General features: G+C 59.5%; 1 protein-coding gene across 4 annotated transcripts; it reads right to left on the reverse strand.

The window, feature by feature from the left end:
• Positions 1-4316: 4316 nt before the first annotated feature.
• On the reverse strand, positions 4317-14327 carry AIRE (autoimmune regulator). 4 transcript variants are annotated; one of them, XM_074343260.1, is made up of 14 exons: positions 13924-14297; positions 13246-13420; positions 12909-13064; positions 12484-12558; positions 11728-11841; positions 10859-11001; positions 10597-10677; positions 9587-9699; positions 8489-8588; positions 7754-7936; positions 7019-7140; positions 6730-6880; positions 5222-5290; positions 4317-4650 (listed from the first exon to the last, which is right to left on the reverse strand). In XM_074343260.1, exons 1-14 carry the CDS (start codon positions 14071-14073, stop codon positions 4570-4572), a joined length of 1713 nt encoding a protein of 570 aa, XP_074199361.1. In that variant the 5' UTR covers positions 14074-14297; the 3' UTR covers positions 4317-4569. The 4 variants fall into 4 exon arrangements, with proteins under 4 accessions (XP_074199361.1, XP_074199312.1, XP_074199438.1 ...); XM_074343211.1 differs by having other exon boundaries at positions 9587-9702; XM_074343337.1 differs by having other exon boundaries at positions 9587-9702; positions 13246-13544; positions 13924-14060.
• Between the last annotated feature and the right edge of the window lie 5326 nt (positions 14328-19653).

The following is a 19653-nucleotide window of genomic DNA, read 5'->3' on the forward strand; positions in this document are numbered from 1 at the left end:
GAGTGTCCTTACAACGTGGAGGCCGGCTTCCCCAAAGCGAGCTATCCAAAGGGAAGCCACAGTGCTTTTTATGACCTACTCTCGGGGTCATGCCCAGCACTTCCAGCACATTCTTTTTTTCCTGGTAAAGCCATTTTTACTTGATATTAATCAGCACAAAGAAGAAGAAGAAATTACAAGTCTGAAAATTGGAAAGGAGGATTTATATTATATACTAGCCTCTTTTTTTTTTCTTGCTAAGAATGTTTTTAACCTCTTTATTGTGGTGTGGTTCCTCTACCGTAAACTCCACATATTTCAGGTGTACAATCTGATGAATTTCGATAGATGTCCACACCCATGAAACCACCACCACAATCAAGATAGCGAATGTTTCCCTCACTCCCCAAGAGCTGCAAATTTCGAATTCCTGGTTTATCCCTTCCCACTCCAGCACATTATTCAGAAGCAAGTTACTAAGTTCAGCCCATGTTCAAGGCGAGAGGAATAAGGCTCCACCTCTTGGAAAGATGAGTATCAAAGAATGTGTTGACATGTTTTAAAACCACCACAGGCCCCCTGGGGAGGGCATGGGTGATGCCTGCCCGAGTCCTGAGAACACGCTGGGTCAGCAGGGCAGCGGTGCGGGCGGGTCCCAGGCGTTAGGCGGGCATATGGTGGGGAGAGGGCTGGTCTGTCTTCCCTGCTGCTAAGCAAACCCAGGATGCCCTCTAGCTCTCAGGAGATGATCAAATGCCCAACGTCTCTGCCCAGAAAACGTCTCACGCTTTCTGACATCAACTGTGTGTGGTTTTTCCCTACACCAACCAATTCTCTGACACCAACTCGTTGTCCAGTGATTGAATTCAATTCTGACACTAATTCCCTGGCCAGTCAGCAGAGATCCCACAGGTTAAGGGCTTGGTCCCCCAAGACTGGCCCCACTTCAGAGGCCATTTGCAAGTGACAGGTCCCCAGGTCACCCACACTTCCTTGGGTTCGATAACTTGCTAGAATGGCTCCCAGAACGCAGGGAAGCGGCTGACCTACAAAGGGCACAAGTGAACAGCAGGTGCCGAGGTTGGTGCAGGAGAAAGACTGTGCGGCATGAGGAGGGCAGTGTCCCAGGCCTCAGCTGAGTCCCGGGACACGGCCAGCAAAGTGTGGGTCCTTGGCTTCGCGCAGGAAAGGATTCAGGGGTGACCCAGGCCGGCTGGAGCTGGAGCATTAGTGGGTACGGCTCTGAAAGTGCACTGCACGCTCAGTATCTCAGGAACATTTTGAGAGCTAATCCCACAGACTGGGCTGTTCTCCAGACAATAAGAATGATAAACACAAGCCCAGAGGGTGACAAGATAGGTGTTAAATTGTGGTGATACATGGTAGAGTCCATGCGGGTCAGTGAGGCCTTTGCCAGCCTCCAGTGGATGAAGAGAGTGAGGTTGGTGTTATCGGTTGGCCAAATCCTGTTCCTGCTCAGGAGAAAGGTATTCATAACACTTGCTGACGTGGTAAGGAACTTTATTCAAGGGGGACCACGGTGATGAGGTTTGCACCGGGGGCAAGGAGTCCGGCTCAATTCTGACCACAACAGGGAAAGCAGGGATTTATGGCCAAAGAGCAAGAGGGAGCCGGTGGATGGAAACTACTAAATGCAAACACCGAGGCTAGGGGATCCCGGGACTCCTCTGGAGGGCGGGCCGGGGGCTCGGCTAGCCAGCTGGAGGTGAGAAACTGATCAGCTACGGAGAGTGGGCGGGTTCCAAGGCCGGGGGTTTCCCCTAAACTGACTTGGCAGGATTTTGGCTAAAACTGACTAAAAACCAAGGGCAGAGGCCAAGGTCAGGCAGACTCAGAGGAGGCTGACTTGAGTGTGGTCAAGGAGAGAGTCGGTGTCTCCACCCCACCAAGATTCACACTTGAAGCCCTAGCTGGAGAAGGTCTCACAGAGGTGATTAAGGTAAGTGGGGTTTTTAGGGTGAGCACTGGTGCCCCTATGAGAAGAGATTAGGACACAGACATGCACAGAGGGACGACCATGTGGGGACACAGGAGAAGACGGCCATCTGCACACCCAGGAGAGAGGCCTCCAAAGAAACCAGCCCTGCGGCACCTGGGCCTCGGGCTTCAGCCTCCAGGACTAGGAGAAGATGTGTCTGTCCTTTGAGCCGCCTGATCTGTGGAGCTTTGTCACAGCGCCCAGGAAACGAATCCGGTGGGTTCTGCGTGCTTTGCAGACGGGATGTACAAATGTAACCCCTGGCTGGGCAGACAAATGCTTCAGGGTGTTACGTAGCCAGACGTTGATCTGGTGCTGGACCAGCAAGACCAACTTCTAACCCCACAGAAAGACGGACAGGAGCAGCTGATGGACGGTCAGCTCCCGAGAAGCAAAGAGAAGCCCAGGGGCTGCAGGACAGCAGGTCCATCACCCACTGTGCTTAGAGCACGGGATGAACTCAGTGCCTACGAGCTCAGGCTGCGGCAGGTAGTGAAGGACCGAGGATGCAGGCACACGGCTCCTCCCCAGCCTCCTCCATCCCTCCATGCACACCACAGACCACGGACGGGACTCAGGACTGCTCCTGAGTGACATTTCCTGAATGTGAGGAGTGACACGGGGTGTACTGGAAGCCACTGGGCCACCAGTGGGAGCGCCTAGCCCCAGGGGAGGGCCTCCGTGGGCCTGTCTGTAGAGGGGTTCCGATGGTCTCCAGACCCCCGGGAACCCAAGGCAAGACCCAGTGGTGCCAAGGCTGCAGTGGCTGAGAGGAGGCCCTGGACAATGATGGGCAGGGTGTCTGTGACATCTGAGTTCACCTGGGCCAGCTCCCCAACAAATCTCCCATCACTGCCATGGTCCTCACCATGTCACTGCCACTATGTCACCCCTTAGGTCACCCCCGTGTCACCCCCACTGTGTCACCCTCCACCACGTTGCCCCACCACCACCACGTTGCCCCCACCGGCTTCTGCAAACTTCATCCAGTCCTGCGTCATCCTATGGGGGGGGGGGCCGGGGCTGAGACAGCAGCCAGGATCCGTGGGGAAGAGGCGGCTCCCAGCTGTGAGTCAGCGGGCATCCGTCCCCTGACTCCTGCTCCATCACCCCCCACCCTGCCCCAGCGGACCCAGCTTGGGGTGCTCCTTCCCAATTCTTGTCTCTGGTCTCCCCCACTCTGGATCCCTCCTTATCCACAGACACGATCCAGCCGCCATTCTGGGCCGCTCCGCACACATCCATGCTTGCTGCGTCCCTCCTGGCACTGCTGTCCGCTGCCATCTGTCCCCCTGCTGCCCGCCTGGCCCAGCTGGGCATGGGAGAGCTGCCTGCTCGCTCACGTGACAGGCGTGTCCTCATCAGTGGGTCCCTGTTTGAACAAATGCTAGACCTGGTGGCCTGAGGCACTTACGCCCCACCGGAGGGCGTTGGTCAGCCCCTCCCAAGGGGCTGCCTCACATGTGCTGAGCACAGAGGGTCTCCAGAGGGGCTGAATGAGCCGGTAAAGCCTGGGAACCTGAGGGCTCTGAGTCCCGAGCTGGGGCCCCCACACAGCGGGGCCAGCGGCCACTCCCCACCCTCCCCAGGGCTCTGACCCCACCTGGCAGGGTGTTCTACCATGGGGTCCCTGCAGGTGGGGGGCTACAACAGCCCAGCCATCTCTCCACCAACACTGACCCAGCAGCAGGGCCAGGTCCTGGGAGCTCAGCCAAGGACTGGATAGGGCACTGGGCCCCCTGGTGGCCGTTCTCAGGGGGACAGACACTGTGAGGAAAGAACTCAGTTCTGATGGGCTGTCTCCCGTGGCGGGCAGAGAAGGATAAGCACAGGGCCGTCCACGGCGACCAAGCCCGCCATGCCCCTGTCACCTGACCCCGTCCTGTTTCCTGTTTCTGTCTGTGGACACCCTCCCCTGGTGAGTGATCTGTCACTGGAATGTCCCTCTGGGACCCCAAGGCTCAGCACTTAGAAGAGCCACAGTAAAGGTTTCCTGAATAAATGACTGAGCAGGTGACACTGGAACTGAGATCTCACGGATGAAAAAATAGATGTGCGAAGCACAGGGTGTAGGGAACTCTGAGCAGAGGGAACAGCCTGTGCAAAGGCCCAGAGGTGTGGATGGGCTTGGCCCTTTGAGGAACAGAGGAGGTGGGAGCACGTGGTGGGTGGCAGGGGTGGGCGGGGCCGGACCACATGGAGCCAGGGCTGTGCTGGGGCAGAGGCTGGGGCACAGGGGTTCCTGCTTGGCATTCTCTTCTCGTTACGGCTAGCTCAGCCTACACGACAGGGACCAGAAACACAGGGGCACTGACCCCCCAGAACAAACACACCCCACTGGAGAGCACACAGAAGTGACTTTTATTTCAGTGCACACGGTGGCTTTGTGCTGCCAAGACAGGGCTGTTGACAAGCTGAGAGTTAACAGCACTTGAACTCAGTTCCTAGTCCTAACCCGGCAGCTGCCAGAGGTGAGGGAGCACGTCCCCTTCTGTCCCTTTCAGAGCAGAGTCGCTGCCTCTGTGAGGGTGAGGTCTGCTCTGGGGCTTCGCCTCCCCCTCCCATGCTGCCTGCAGGCCGGGAGTCCCTGATCAGGAGGGGAAGGTGGGTGCCTCGGCCAGCGGGCGGGCCATGCTCTGGATGGCCCACTGCAGGATGCCGTCAAAGGAGTGCTGTGGGACAGAGGAGAGAGCGTGGCCTCTCTAGGGGAGGGTCCGCATCCGGCCCACCCTGGCCTCCAGGGCCACCTGAGTATAAACATCGAGATGTGAAGGTGCCCTCCAACCCAAGCCTCCTATTCAGAGTTGGGGAAACCGAGGCCCGAGGCCCCACAGGATGTGCTGGTCAGGGGGCACTCCTCATCAGTGCTCCTTCAAGCATCCCAGGGCCCAGGACACTGCCACCACCGCTGTGCTGCCTCCTTGGTGGCTTCTTCCCCGGTGGCTTGGCAGGGCCAGCTCCTTCGCTCCCTCTGCCCAGCTCTGTGCAGGGCCTGACACTCCAACAGGATGCGGGAGCCACAGGGATGCCCAATATTCCAACAGAACGGGGGTGCCCCCTTTGTCCACCTATATTGGCACCTTGGTCACCCCCGGCCCTCCTGTGCCCTGGGGTCTCTAAAGACACCTGCACTGCCTGCAACCTGCACACCCACAGCCTACCACACAGGACAGGGCCCCACAGTCAGCGGGGCCCCCTAAGGAGCGGGGAGGGCAGGTGTAGCCCGGCCAGGCACTGCGTTACCTCACTCAGGAGGGACTCCAAGTCATCCCTGTGCAGAACCGGCTCATGACCAGCAGGATCGTCCCCCGCCTGGAACCCGGAAAGGGAGGAAATTACCCCACTTCCACACCTGTACTGGGGACATCCCCACGGAGGCAGGACTCCCTGTAGAGGCACGTGGGGGCAGTGGCCCTCCCAGGGCGGCGGGAGGCCGTGTGCTTCTCCAGGCCAGTCCCTGCGAACTGAATTCTAACATCCAGCCCCCTGGGCGGGAGCGGGAGAGGCAGACCCAGGCAGAGTGAGCATCAGTGAGTTCGGGGCTGCCTCCCAAGGCCCTGCCACTCCTGGCAGGTAGAGGCCCAAGGCCCTCAGGCTGGCCCGCCTCCACCCACTCTGGGGAAAGGACCAGCCGGAAGGGACCCTGTCACCAATGGGAACTCTGAGGCCCCAAGAGCAAAATGTCTGATGCGACCCAGCCCTTCAGCCATCCGACGAGCCTGCCAGGGCCACCCATGCCCTTAGTAAGGGGCCAGGGCAAGGGATGGGCGCTCCCCCAGCCCCATCAGCTAGGATGGAGAGAAGCCTGTACTAGGTGGAACCACCTGAAATTGCTGGGCTCAAAAGCTGCCCAATTCCAAGACTCCCACCAGCCCCTCAAGGGCCCCCAGCCCTGGGCGCGGGCTCCACACGCACAGTGCAGATGGCTGGGATGAGGAGGGAGCTTCCAAAAGGATGCCTGCAGGTGTGAGCCCTCTCGCGGGCAGGGCCTTGGTGGCCCTCACGCTCAATGCCTGGGGCGCCCTGTCACCAACAGTGCACAGGGGAGTATGAGGCAGAGCCAGAAGTAGGATGGGCCGCAGGCTGGGCGGGACACCACCACCCTGGCCCCGCTCCCAGGATTCTGCGGGGTGGGCATGTGGTCAGGCAGGCCCCTGCTGCAGGCTGTGAAAGCAAGAGGCGCCACCTTCCGGAGGCTTCGGAACGGGAGCCACACCGGACACCCCCCACCCAGCCCCAACCTCCGGTTCTGAGGGGGCCCCGGACTAGCTGACCGCTGCTCAGGAAAGGAGGCTGGAGTGCTCCGCCCGGAGGTCCCCGGGGCCCAAGGCTGCTGGAGGACTGGGGTCAGGATGGTTAATATCTGGAGTGGAGCCTCCTTCCCGCTCTCCCCTGCCCAACCCTCACCCCCAGGACGCGCTCTCTGCGCAGGGCACTCCGGCCGGGGCTGTGGGAGGGGCTGTGGGAGGGGCTCAGGGGACCTGGGGGTAGGGGGTACTGGAGGGTTAGGGGAGCTCCGGGCCTGGGTTAATTGTGAGACAGGCCTGCATCCAACCAGAGACGGTCGTAGACACTATTGCTCAGGAAGGTTTCCTTTTTAAGTAGATACAAGTTGTCAAACCGAGTCGATTTAAACAAAAATATTGTATATACACAACGAACACATGGGCAGGAAACAGAGCGCACACCCGCCAAGCTGGAGCCCGGAGCCTCCCCTGGAGACGTGCTCCCCAGACCCTCAGCCACCTCACCTGCGCCCCAGGGCCGGCGGCATCGCTGAGCTTGGGGGTCCCAGGAACCGGGCGGGCAGGACTCGGGGCGGGGCTCGCGGCGGACGCCCCCTCCGCCGGGGCCAGGGCCTGGGCGAGGTCTCCCGAGCAGGATCTGCAGCGCAGGGCGGCCCTGGCGAGCGGAGGAGAGGCTGCAAGGCTGCGAGGCTGCCCGAGCGCCCGCGGAGGGAGGGGGTGGGGGGTCTCGCAGAGCCGTGGGGGGCGCCGGCCCGCCCCCGCGCTCCCCGCTCCTCGGACCCCGGGCACTCACCCGGGCCGGGCCACGCCGGCAGGGAAGTGGCAGCGCCAGTGGAAGGCGGCGGCGCACTGTGCGCACCGCAGGGTGTCCGCGCCGTCCAGGCATACGCCGCACCGAGCTCCGGGCACTGCGCCCTGCGGACAGACCACGGCGGGGTGACCCGGGTCAGGGGGAGGGCCGACCCGCGCCTTCGGCCCCAGGCCCCCGGACCCCGACGGGGTTGAACTAAGGGAGGGGCACGCAGAGCGTGGGGGGCGAGGTTTCAGGATCCTGGCCTGGGGAGGTTAAGGGCACCCCAGCACCCTTCAGCTGCTGCTTGTAGACACCAGGGGCCCCGACCTCGGTCCCCCTTGGTGGGCTCAGACCGCCTTCAGGGCTGGTCAAGGGGTCCCAGAAAGGGCTCCACTCCAGAGGAAGCAAGAGGGGCTGGGAGACCTGGGGCTTCTGCCTTAGTGAGGGGGTGTGGTGAGAGAATGGTCACCCCCACTGGAATCCTTCCTGAAGCCCCCTCTCCCTCCCCTTGGCCCTCAGAGCCCCCACCTTGTTCTAGGACCCACCGCTCTCCCAGTGACCAGCGTGGCTGCTCCTGGCAGGGGCCTCCCCCAGCCCTGACCCCTGACCCCTGACCCACCCCCGACTCCTACCTCCTACCCGCTGTGTATCACTCTCCTATTTCAGGTTAGCCTGGCTGCACCTGTGGACCCTCAGCTCCCTGAAGACAGCCACCCGACCCCAGCACCCCCTCACCTGCTGCTCCTCAGGGCCCACACACAGTAGGGGGCGCAGGGCCGAGGGATCCAGCAGAGGCAGGGGGGCTGCAGAAGGTGGGACCAGCACATGCTTGTAGGTGACAGCAGTATCCACTCCATCCGGGGGCTCCCTGGGCAGTCCCCTTGCCTCCTCTCCTGCTGACCTCAGTCCCAGGAGGACCTGGAACCAAAGGGTCAGTGCTCAGAGGGGCCACAGGGGACTTGCCTGGCACCACCCAGGAGTTAACGACCAACAGGACCCTGGGAACCAGGGGCTGGAGTTGTGGAAGGAGCCCCACGCTGGCTGGGAAACACCCAGGTGCAGTTCCTGGCTCTGTGGCCCCCAGCAAGGTCCCTGACCCTTTCCCCATCTAAATACAGGAGCCCTGTGGCCCTCACAGCCTGTCAGGGTGAGCACGCGGCGTATACTGGGGCACGTGCCATATCCTTCATGGTTTTGTGACAATAGAATGTGTAGAACATTTTTGGAGAGTATGATAAGTGGTCAAAATGAGTCCAGTATGGGGTGACAGAGCTGAGATCCCCAAGACCGGAGTACTGGGAAACAGGGCCGTTGTCAGGGCCACTCCCCAGGGCCCGGTGCCTCCTCAGCCCCACAGGATAAAGTCAAACTGATATAGACCAGCCAGGGCGAGGGCTCTCCGCTGGGGCGGGAGTGGCCGGGAGGCAGGGCACCGGGGGGGGCAGGGGCCTGGGAGCAGGCCTGGCATACCTGGGTCGCTGCGGGCGGCTCCTGGGGCCGGGGCTCCTCGGTCCGGGGCAGGTCCTGCTGGGCTGTCCCGTGGAGGCAGCTGGAGCACCTCCAGGTCCCACTGTTTGTGTTGTCACCAGCCAGAGACATGCGGGGCAGGGCAGAGGGGACAGTGGACTCCCCAGCCCACAACACAGGGGAGGCCTGAGGCTCCTTCAGGCCACCTTTTCCCTTCACAAGTAGGGAAACCGAGGCCCAGCAGGGAAGTGGGCTGAGCCGCAGTGAAAGGGCCTGCTCAGCCAGTCAGCAGGAGAGCCAAGGAGGCCGGGACGTTACCCCCGGTGGGGTGTCCTTCGCCAACGTGGCCTGTCCCGAGTGCTTCTCTGATGAGCCTCCAGAATTCCTGACCCCCAGTAACCGGCAGTGGCCCGTGCCTGGCTCTCATGGGCCTTGCCCTGCGGCTGGGCCTCCCTGGGCTGGGCTGCTTGCATCCCTGGGACCCACCCTCGTTTCCATAGGGGGATGGTGCCCAGCAGAATGGGAGCTGAGGGCTGACCCCGGCCAAACCCCCTTGTTTCAGCACAGAGGGATGGGACCTGGTCAAGGTCAGGCAGGGAGCGGGCAGGGCTCGGACTAGGAGGCCCACCCGGCGCTCCACCCCGCAGACCAGACTGCCCTGACCTGGGGAGGTAGAGGTCAGGGGCATGGGAGGTAGAGTCAGGAGGCCTTGCACTGGGCCCAGGGTGGACACCCACTGGCCCTTGTAGGGGAAGATCTGTGGCCTCTGAGCTCCCCCACCCAACGTGGAGTCAGACTTTTCTTAGGGCTGGGGAGAGTGGGGTGAGATGGGGCGGGATGGCCACACCTTGGCCCGGGCCTCCATTCTGCTTGGCCGCCCTCCGGGGCCCTGCTGACCAGGCTGGGAGGACAGTGCGGCCACGCAGGGAGGTGGGGTGGGAAGATCCCGGGCCCCAGCCCCACTGCCCAGTGACCTGAACCCAGGCCCTGCCCAGGTGGGCCTCCTTGCGCATCTGTGGAGCCGAGAGACTTCTGGGCGGCCTCCCCCTCAGGGTCAGCGGGTGGAGGAGCCGGGTGGGGCAGCCTGGGTGCCAGGCTCACCTGGGGACTTCTCTGAGCGGCGGTGACAGGCAGGCCAGGTGGAAGGCGCGGGGGCAGCCGTCACAGCAGATCAGCTCCCCGCCGTCCCGGCACGCCGCACACTCGTCCTCGTTCTTCTGACGCAGGCAAGAGACAGGCAGCCTCTGGGGGGTGCCCGGGCTGGGGACACTCATGTCCCCTCACCTGCTCCCTGCTGGCCAGTGCCTGAAATTCCACCCTGAACGCCTGCTCCCCGGGGCTCCTCCTGACCCCTGCACCCATGAGACTACCCCCAAACACCTCCTGGGTCCATCCCTTTTGGGAAGAACGGTCCTTAAGAAAGCCTGGTTTCTCGTGGGTGCCTGTGCTCCAGGTGGCCCCGAGACTGCACACCTCACTCCCACGCACAACAGAGGGGCACGCCCAGCAGCCTTCCTGTCAGCCCTGAGCACCGCTGTCCCTCCGCCCGAGGACTGCTTGCGCCCCTGCCTGGATGATACCTGCCATGCCCTTCCGATTGCCACCTCCTTCAGAAGCCCCCCGGGACTGCAGGGCTGGGCAGCCCCACACAGCAGTGGGCACACTCATTGTCACAACCGCCCAGGGCCCCATCAGCCAGTGAGCTCCTGGAGGCAGGCACGGGTCTTGCTTGTTCCTGGATGCCCGGGGCCCAGCATAGCCCCTGGCAGGGGCGTCGGGACCTGTGGCCAGTTCCGCCTCATTCAGAAGCGGTGCGGAGAGCCCAAGAGGTTGGGTTCCTGGCTCTGGGCTCCAGGCAGGGGCCACCGTCCCACCCAGATGCCCAACCGGCACGCGGACCGAACGCCGTGGTTTTAAAAGCCCAGGGGAACTCGCCTGCTCTACTCGTGTGAATGCTTACAGTTGTTCATTATCAGAAAAAAACTGCTATTAAAAAAGAGCGCGCCACCCTGTGAACAGAAGCCTAGCCTCTGTCCTCAGTCACTGGAGCGAGGGCCCTGGAGAAGCAGCAAAAAGCACGCTCAGGACCGTGGGGATGGCCTGGGTGTTACCTGGTGGAGCTGGGGCTCGCCGAGGAGGGCAGGGAGGCCCAGGGCCCTGTCCCGCGGGCCTGCCCTTGAATCGCCTCCACCCTTCAAGGGAAAAGAGGGAGGGTCGCCAACAGGGGAGGCAGTCCGGGCAGGAGGGCCCCTCAGTGCAGCCCCCAGCCCTCCAGCAGAGCTCCTGCCTGGAGGTGACGCTGCCACCCCGTGGGTGCTGGAGGAGAGGGACCAAGGGCCAGGCCTCCCCAGGGGCAGTGGGGGCAGCGCTTACGGGGGCAGCAGCCTGGGTCCCCTTGGCTGGGACCAGGGTCTTCAGGCCACCGCTGCGGGTCTTGTTCTTCCCCCCGCCGGGGCCTTCGAGCTTGCTGGGGGTGTAGAACTGCCCCCCAACCTGGACACACTTCTTGGAGCCACCTGGGAGGAGATGCTGACTGCAGGGAGGCCCGTGGGCTCCACGCTGGCTGTGCCTCCCCTACGCCCTACACACCCGCGCCCCCCAACAGCTCTGGGGCCGGGATCCTGGACACAGGAGAGATTCTCTGCTGGGGAGAGCGTGTCCCCCAAATTCATGTCCACTTGGAGTCTCAGAATGCGGCCTTATTTGGAAGTAGGGTCTTTGCAGGTGTAGCTAGTTAAGATGGGCTCACGCCGGACGCTGAAGAGGACACAGAGAGACCTGGGGAGGAGTCCCTGGGATGACGGGGGCAGAGGCTGGAGGGATGTGACCACAAGCCAGGGCACCAGGGCTGCCGGCAGCACCGTGAGTTGGGAGAGGTGGGGCCGAGTCTGCCCTAGAGCCTCCCAAGGGAGCGAGTGTGGCCCTGCCCACACCTCAGTTTTGGGACTGCTATTGCTTTAAGCCACTCAGTTTATGGCAATTGCTCATAACAGCTCTAGGAAACTACTACAGGGTCCTTGGGACCGTCCCTGGTGGAACCCACATCTGCTCCCAGTGTCTTCGGTGTCCCCGGTGGGTGCCCAGTGCAGAGAGTAGAGGATGGGGTGATGCAGGGGTGGGTGGGGGAGGAGCAGTCTAGGGTGGGAGACCCAAGCAGCCTGTCCCTGTCCCAGCTGCTCTGGAGCTACCAGGGAGCTTTGGGGGGATGGGGACCCCCGGCAGCCCCTCCCCATCGTGTCTACCTGACTCAAACACCTGCTGGATGAGGATGCCCTCCACGGCGCCGCGGGCTCCCGGGACGTCCCCAGACGACACAGCCATGGCTCTCTGGACTGAGGTGGACATGGTCTGAATTCCTGGGGAAGGGAGCATCAAATGGGGGTGGGGGTCATGAATTGGGAAGATGGACTGGGGGGTGGTGAGGGCATCTGGGTGGCAGAATTCATCTTTCCTTCCACCCAGGGTAGGCCGGGGAGGGGGCCCAGCCCTTCAAAACACAGACAGAGACAGACAGACAGTCCACGTCTAAGTGTAAAGACAGGCCAAGGTGTGTGTGTGTGTGTGCATGCGTGCACACGTGTATATGGTGTGGTCTAGTGTGTGCGGTGTGAGGTACGTGGTGTGGTGTGTGACCGACTGGGCACAGCGGGCAGGAGTGAAGGGGGGGGACGCTGGCATGTGGCCCTGGGTTGTGCTGGGAGGAAAGTAGAGTTCTCGGGGTCTGCCCTGAGCTCAGTACCAGGTGACTGGACAGGGTCTCTAGGGTCCCATGTCCTGTGGCAATGAGGGGACAGAAAAAGGCCAGGTTGTGTCTCCCGAGGGACCAGGGAGGATTCTCTGGAGGAAGCAGAGTCTGAGCTGGCTCTGAAGACTGGAGCACTCAGATGGGCACAGGCAGGGTGACCCCAGGTGTCCCCTCTTTCCCAGGTGAGACAACAGGCCAGCAGGGTCCCAGCTCCCAGGACAGGCCCCTGACCCTCGACCTGGGCCTGGCTCACCGTTGCCCAATGGGAGGCGCTGTGGCTCCGCGCTGCTCTCCAGCTTCTTGGCTGGCTTGGCCTTGGCTTGGGAGCCTGCAAGGGGAGTGGGGAGCAGGGAGCAGGACAGCTGGCCCTCCTCTGCCTGCTGGGGCCAAAGCTGGGAGTGCAGGGAAAGCGCCAGGGTGGTGCCTCCCGGACTCCAGACTCCGGACTCCAGGCTCGGTGTCCATGTCAGGGAAAAGGAAGGCCACCCACCTGGCTGCTCACAGGGCCTGGGGACAACAAGGGCTGCCGGGCTCATCCAGGGTGCCCTCCAAGTACCAAGATGGACCCCTCCCAAGCTGGCTCTGGGCCAGGCAGGAGGGACAGATGCCCCTGGAGCCGGTCAGGGAAGGGGGTATGGTCAGGAGATGTCCAGTTCCCTGGGGGATCAAATTGGGTACCTGGACTGGAGGTGCCCCTCGGGGACAGGGCTGCTGGCGGGGCTGCCCGTGGTTCTTCCAGGGCCTTCCTCTTGCTGGGGGGCCTAGGCAGCAGTGCAGTGGCCTTGGGGCCGGCCGGGTGCTTCCTCCCCTTCCGGGACTGGCTGAGGTCCACATCTGCAGGGCGTGCAGAACTGACTCCCTATTCAGGCAGGTGAGGCCTCAGCCCTTTGCCTCTTAGAACCCACGACGACGGTCTGGGTGATGTCCAGGGGCTCCCAAAACACCGCATCCCTTCCCTCTCACAGTCCAGCAGGGCCCAGGGATGTTCCCGCCGCCCCGGCCCCCAGCGCCCCACCTTTGGGGAAGCTGTCTAGGATGGGCTGCAGCCGGGCATATCTCTCCAGGTTGTAGTCCTTGAAAAGAACCCTCCAGAAATCCAGGATGGCTGCCGCATCCTGGGTCAGGAGCCATGAGAGGAGCGCGTGGAAGGCCTGTGGGCAGCCCTCCTTCTCTCTCAAACGCAGTGTCTCCTGAAGCAATGGTGGGAATGAGGTCCCGGCCTTGCCCTTCCCTGGCATCCCTTTTCCTGCCGCCTCCACTGTGGGACCGGCTGGAGACCTGGGCACCTATGTCCATCCCCTTGGCTTGGGGCCCCTGTGGGGATGGAATAGGGGTGCTGGGGTGAGGCGGGGGGGGGGCACCTGGAATTCATTGTAAGGGACTCTGCTCAGCTTGGAGGGAGGCTTGGGGAGGGTTCAGAAGGGGCACTGGGGATCTGGGGGAGTTGGGGGTTGGGCGCCGTAACACGTCCTGGAGACCATTCACTGGGCTGGTGGGTGGGGCATGGGTGGGCTGCAGCCTTGGGGGCAGGGACCATACCCCGGGCGCTGGGGCTTGGGGGCGGGGAGGGGCGTTGGGGGCGGGAGAGCGGGGAGGGGAGGGGAGGGGCCCCGGGCGGGGAGGGTCCATCTGGCGTTGGGGCGGGGAGACTACCCGCGCGTTTCTGGAGTTTCCGGTCTGCTACGGGACCCACCTGGAACTTGTCCTCCGGGACCACGTCGTGGTCTGCCAGCGCGTGCAGCAGCGGGAAGGCACTGTCCACGGCCACGGCGATCTCCGTGCGGTGCAGCCTCAGAAGGCGGCGCAGCGCCGCGTCCCCACCGGCCCGGGCCTCGCCCGCCATCGCGGGGCCCGGGGACGCGGGGCTGGGGCCCCCTCTCCCCGCCTGGGATCCCGCTGCCTCTGGGTGCCGCCGGACTTGCGGGGTGTCTGGGCCGTGTCTGCACACCTGGCCGGGAAGGAGGAGCCGGCCCGGCGGGGCCGAGCGCGGCCGCGCCTGTTATACCGGGCTGTCCCTGGAGCGGGCGAGCGCCGCGCAGCCCGAGCCAATCAGGGCGCAGGGCGCTTCCTCCCGGGCGGGGACGGAAACTTCCCTGTGACTGAGCGCGAGACGGCCCCATCCTCCCGCCAGCCCGCGTCTGCACCGGCCGGAGGCTGTTGGCTTTTCTTTTCTTGGTAAAGAAGCTTCCGGAATGGGGCCTGACCCGACTCAATTCCGTACATGCGGTTCTGGCTCGCATCCCACAGGGCCTTGTTCAAATGGGGAAAAGCCAGGACAGGCACCCCTCACCTCACCCGGGGCCCGGCCTCAGGCGCCAGAGGGGCAGCTCCGAGAGGCCGGGACACTACTGCCGCCACAGCAGCTGCTCAGGGGTCCCAAGACGGGGGCTGTCGGCGGGGTCAGGTGGAGGGGTGCCTGCCTGGTGGAGGACCTGGGCTAGGACTAGCGCGCGTCAGCGCGATCAGCTCTGGGCATCACTTGGAGGCTGGGTGATGCCGGGCAGTTGCTTTCCTTCTCTGAGCCTCAGTCCTCTCATTTTTAAAATGAGCACATTCCACTGGGAGTCCCCAGCAGCAGCCCACCCCCGACTTCCTCCAGATGTTTTAGAAAATAAAGCTTCTAGAAGGCGGCTGACCCCGTGGGCAGACAGGCCTGAGTATGCGCTGTGGGAGCCTGTCTTTGTCTGGCTCACAGCCCAGGGAGGCCCCCCCGCGTGTCTGTGGAACGTGCAGGCAGGACAGGCAGGAATGGTCCCCAAGTCCCACATGTCCACAGCTGCCACCCTCAACACTGCAGCCAGCGCCCCAGAGGTGGGCCGTGCCAGGGCCCTTCTCCTGTGTCAGTCCCCAGAACATTCTACCAGAGAACCAGCCTGTTCTGACCCTGAGTTGCCAGAGAGCTCCACACTCAGGTCCTGGTCCCTGAGATAACAACCCCTACAGCCCTTGCCAGTGCCCCCTCCACCGGGTGGGGGCCAATGGACCTCATGTCTCCGCCTCCCACCCCCCACCGCAGGCTTGCTCCCCACAGTCCCAGTGCTCAGCACTGAACCGTCAGTGGCCCAGGCCTGGAGATGGGGAAACCAAGGCAGGGTTCCCGCATCAGGAGGAGGGGGCCTTCACAGCTGAGACGTGTGTCCTCTCCCCGCCCAGGGCCCAGCAGCTGCAACCCGCCTTCCCTGTTCTCTCCTGCATGTGTATCTACTGTTAAAACGTGAAAGCGTGAACCGAAGTCAGCCCTACACTCAGCGCCGGTGGGATTCCTGAGTTCTCTGGGCTCCCGGTCTCCTGGTCACTTCCTGTCACCGCTAATGACACCCGCTGGGCCAGCTGGTCCCCAGATTCACACAGAGGCTCCCAGGGGACCAGGGAGCCATGCTTCTGGCCTCGGGGTGGCCGGCCCAGAGCCCCTGGGTCCTTTGGCATCACCCAGCGTCACCCTGCACCCGGTGCATTTTCTCCCTGGGGGCTGAGTGGTCATCGGGGGCGGGAGAGGGACACCTTAGCCACAAGCCAACTGCTCAAGGGAAGTGAAAACTGCTGAGAAAATGGAAGTCTGCACTTCACTTTCCTAAAGCCTCATCCCCTCACAGGAGTCCCCAGGTTGTCAGGCGGGCCTGGCCGCTGTGGACATCACTCAGCCTCTTTCTTGGAGATTAGCAAACAGGCTCCTGTAGAGTTCCGGACTTTCCATCACCCCGGGGGTTTCCAGGCAGCCCTTACCTGCAGGCGACCTGGAGCGGGGGACGTGTGGAGGTGGCCCGCGATCACAGCGGCCAGGGTGAGGGCCAGTGCTGCCTCCAGCCAGGTCACTGCCTCGGGGGGCTTGAGCCTGAACTGCTCCTCTAGGCACCGGGGCAGCAACTTGCCTGCCCCTTGGCAGTGCCATCTCAGAGCCTCTGTCCTCGCCTGCGAGTAGCTCTTCCTGCCGCGTGGTGGTTTTACATACCAGACCCCACCATGCACCGGGCCCTGTTCTGAGTACTTGGCAACTGCACTCACTTAATCTCAGAACTGCCCTGTTGGGTCAGCATTACTATCACCCCCAACCTACAGATGGGGAGACTAAGGCACAGAGAGATTAAGGAGCTTGACCAAAGTCACAAAGCTAGAAAATGGCCTTGGATGAATGGTGCCCAGGTCCAAGATCTCAGCACTCAGGACACCCCTCGGTGCCCAGGTCGTGGCAGGCATCACCAGCTTAGAAGGAGGAGGAAGTGCTTTCTGTGGGAAGTGCTCGGGGGGGGGAGGGGCGAGGCCACAGTGTCAGGGTGAGGGCTGGAGGGGCCCTGCCCCTTGGCTGCTGGCTCCTGACCCCTCAAGGAAGCGTGGACACTTTTGCTTCAGTCTGTGTGGCTCCCCTGAAGGGGCTGGGTTCCCAGGGGTCAGGAGTCCTGAGCCGGCATGACCTCGGGGGGCCTCGGAACGCCAGCCCAGGCCTCAGCTGGAGGAGCAGGGCAGGAGAGGCTCTGGGCCTGCCCCTGAGGACCTCCCGGGGGTGGGGCTCGGAGCGGGTGTCTCTCAGTGACTCTCTACCAGGACTTTAGCACCCTCTTGTCCTCCAGCTGGGTGTGTGACCCTCTCCAGACCGCAGTTTCCCCAAGAAAAGATGCTCAACATCATTAATCATTAGGAAAATGCAAAATATCAGCAAGTGAGGTAACACTTCGCACCCACTAGGATGGCTATTAGCAAAACACAGGCAATGACAAGCATCAGCGTCAGCGTCAGGAGATGCAGGGAAGCGGGGACCCTCACACTCTGGTGGTGGGAGTGATGCTGGGAGAACGCTTGGTGTCTCCTCGATGAGGTAAGCGCAGTTCCCGTGTGACCCAGCAATTCCACTCCCAGGTGTGCACCCAGAAGAATTGAAGACAGGTACTCAAACAAGAAGTGGTACATGAATGTTTATGGCAGCGCTATTCACAACAGCCAAAGGGTGGGAACAGCCCAATGTCCATCGACAGAAGAATGGATGAAGTGAGGTCCATCATGCAACAACGTGCATGAGCCCGGAAAACGCTACACCAAGTGAAGTAAGCCAGACGAAAAAGGCCTTCAGTGTGTGATTTTATTTATGTGAAGCACCCACAGTAGGCAGAGCCTTAGAGACAGAAGGCAGATTTCTGGGACGTGGGGGAAGGGGATGGGGGCATGCATACTTAATGAGTATGGGGTTTCCTTTTGGAGTGCTGAAAAAGTTCTAAAAATAGACAGTGGTGATGGATGTACAACATTGTGATGCACTAATTACTCCTGAAATTTAAACTTCCAAATGGTTAAAATGATCATTTTTATGTTGTGTGTATTTTACCACAATTTAAATTAATTAGTGAAAACAATCAATTGGGTATATTTCTGTGATCTATTTGTGGGTTCTCTATTCCGTTCCATTAATCTCTGTCTGTCCATCCATCCACCTCACTTAACTACTGTAACTAAATAATAAATCTTGAAACCCAGTAGACCAGTTTCTCCCATTTTATTCTTTTTTCAAAATTGTTTTAACTATTCTAGCTCCTTTGATTTTTCCATATAAATTTCAGAATAATCTTGTCTCTATCTACAGGAATTCTTGCTAGGATGTGGATAGAAATGACCATTTGGGGGAAATTGGCATCTTTATTATGCCAAGTCTTCCAAGCCATGTTTGCATGTTCCTCCACTTACTCAGAACTTCAGTGATTTCTTTCACCAGTGTTTTGTAGTTTCAGCACACAAGTCCTACATACGTTTTGTTAGACCCACACTTAAGTGTTTAGTTTTTCTGAGCAGGTGTAAGAAGTTTTGTGCTTTTTAACTTTAATTTTGGTGTCCACATACTCATCGTTAGTACTTAGAATTACAGATAACTTTTCACACGTACATCATATGTCCCACAACCTTGCTGAATTCATTTTATTTGTTCTAGGGGTGTTTTCACTTTGTTTTGTTTTGTTACAGAACCCGAGATTCTCTACAATCACATCACCTGTAAATGGGAACAGTTTGACTTCTTCCTTCCCAATCCGTATGCCTTTTATTCCCTTTTCTTGCCTTATTGCACAGGCTAGAACGCCCAGCACTATGCTGAACAAAAATGATGGAAGTGAATGTCCTTGCCTTGTTCCTGATCTTAGAGGGAAAGCTGTAGGCTTTTGGTAGATGCTCTTCATTTAAGAAGTTCTCTCTATGCCTACGTTCATGAGAGTTTTTATCATGAATGGGTACTGAACTTTATTGAATGCTTTTTTGACATTGATTGATATGATCACATGATTTTTCTTCATTAACCTGTTAATATGGCAGATTACATGGATTGATTTTTTTTTAAATATTGAGCCAGCCTTGCATCCCTGGAATAAATTCCTCTTGGTCACGATATACATTGTTGAATCTGATTTTCTAATATTTTGTTAAGGGTTTTTGCATTTATATTCATGAGAGGGATGTTGAAATCTCCAATTGTATTATGCATTTGTCTATTACCCCTATAGGTTTCTTTTCTGACTGTACGTCTGGTTTTGGTATCACAGTGCTATTAACTTCATACAGTGAATCAGGGCGTATTCCATCTTCTTTTATTTGCTGGAAGAGGTTGTGTAGAATTAGTTTTATTTCTTTTTAAAACATTTGGTAGAAACCTCAGTGAAACCTTCTGGCCCTGGAGATTTTTGGGGGGCCAGGGGAGGGCAGTTTTTAAATTAAAAACTCAATTTCCTTAATAGTTACAGGCTATTCTAATTATTTACTCTATATCAGGTTAGTTGTGGCAGTATTTTTTTAGGAATTGTTCATTTCATCAAAGTTGTCACATTTATGAGTGTAGAGTTGTTCATACTATTCCCTCATTTCCCTTTTGATGTCGATAGTGACATCTCCTGTGTCTGTTTTGATATTAATAATTTGTGTCTTCTCTCTCTCTTTTTTTGGTCTCTCATACTAGATATAGTTTACTGATTTTTAAATTTTTTTCTCAAAGAACCAGCTCTTTGTTTCATTGGTTTTCCCCGTTGTTTTTCTATTTTCAACTCTTTTTTTCCTGCTTACCTTCCCTGTCTTTCGCTCCTGCTCTGGCTTTATTTCGCTTTTCTTCACAGTCCTTGAGGTGCGGGCATAGGGTGCCAACCTCTTTTCTAATATCCGCGTTCTGCACTATGAGCTTCTCTCTCTCAGCACTGACTTAGCTGCATCCCACAAGCTTTCATAGGTTGTGTTTTCATTTTTCAATGTATTTTTTGAGACTTTCTCTTTAATTCATGGATTTTAAGTGTGATGTTTAATTTCCAAGTGTTTGGAGACTTCTCTGTTATCTCTGGATTAATTTCTAGTTTGACTCCACGTGATCGGAGAACACACGTTGTATGGTTCCAATTCTTCCACCTCTGTTGAGGCTTGCTCCATGGCCTGGGAGGTGGTCTAGCTCGATGTATTTCTGTGGACA

The sequence above is a fragment of the Camelus bactrianus genome, chromosome 1, assembly GCF_048773025.1.
Source record: "Camelus bactrianus isolate YW-2024 breed Bactrian camel chromosome 1, ASM4877302v1, whole genome shotgun sequence".
NCBI classification, from domain to species: domain Eukaryota; kingdom Metazoa; phylum Chordata; class Mammalia; order Artiodactyla; family Camelidae; genus Camelus; species Camelus bactrianus.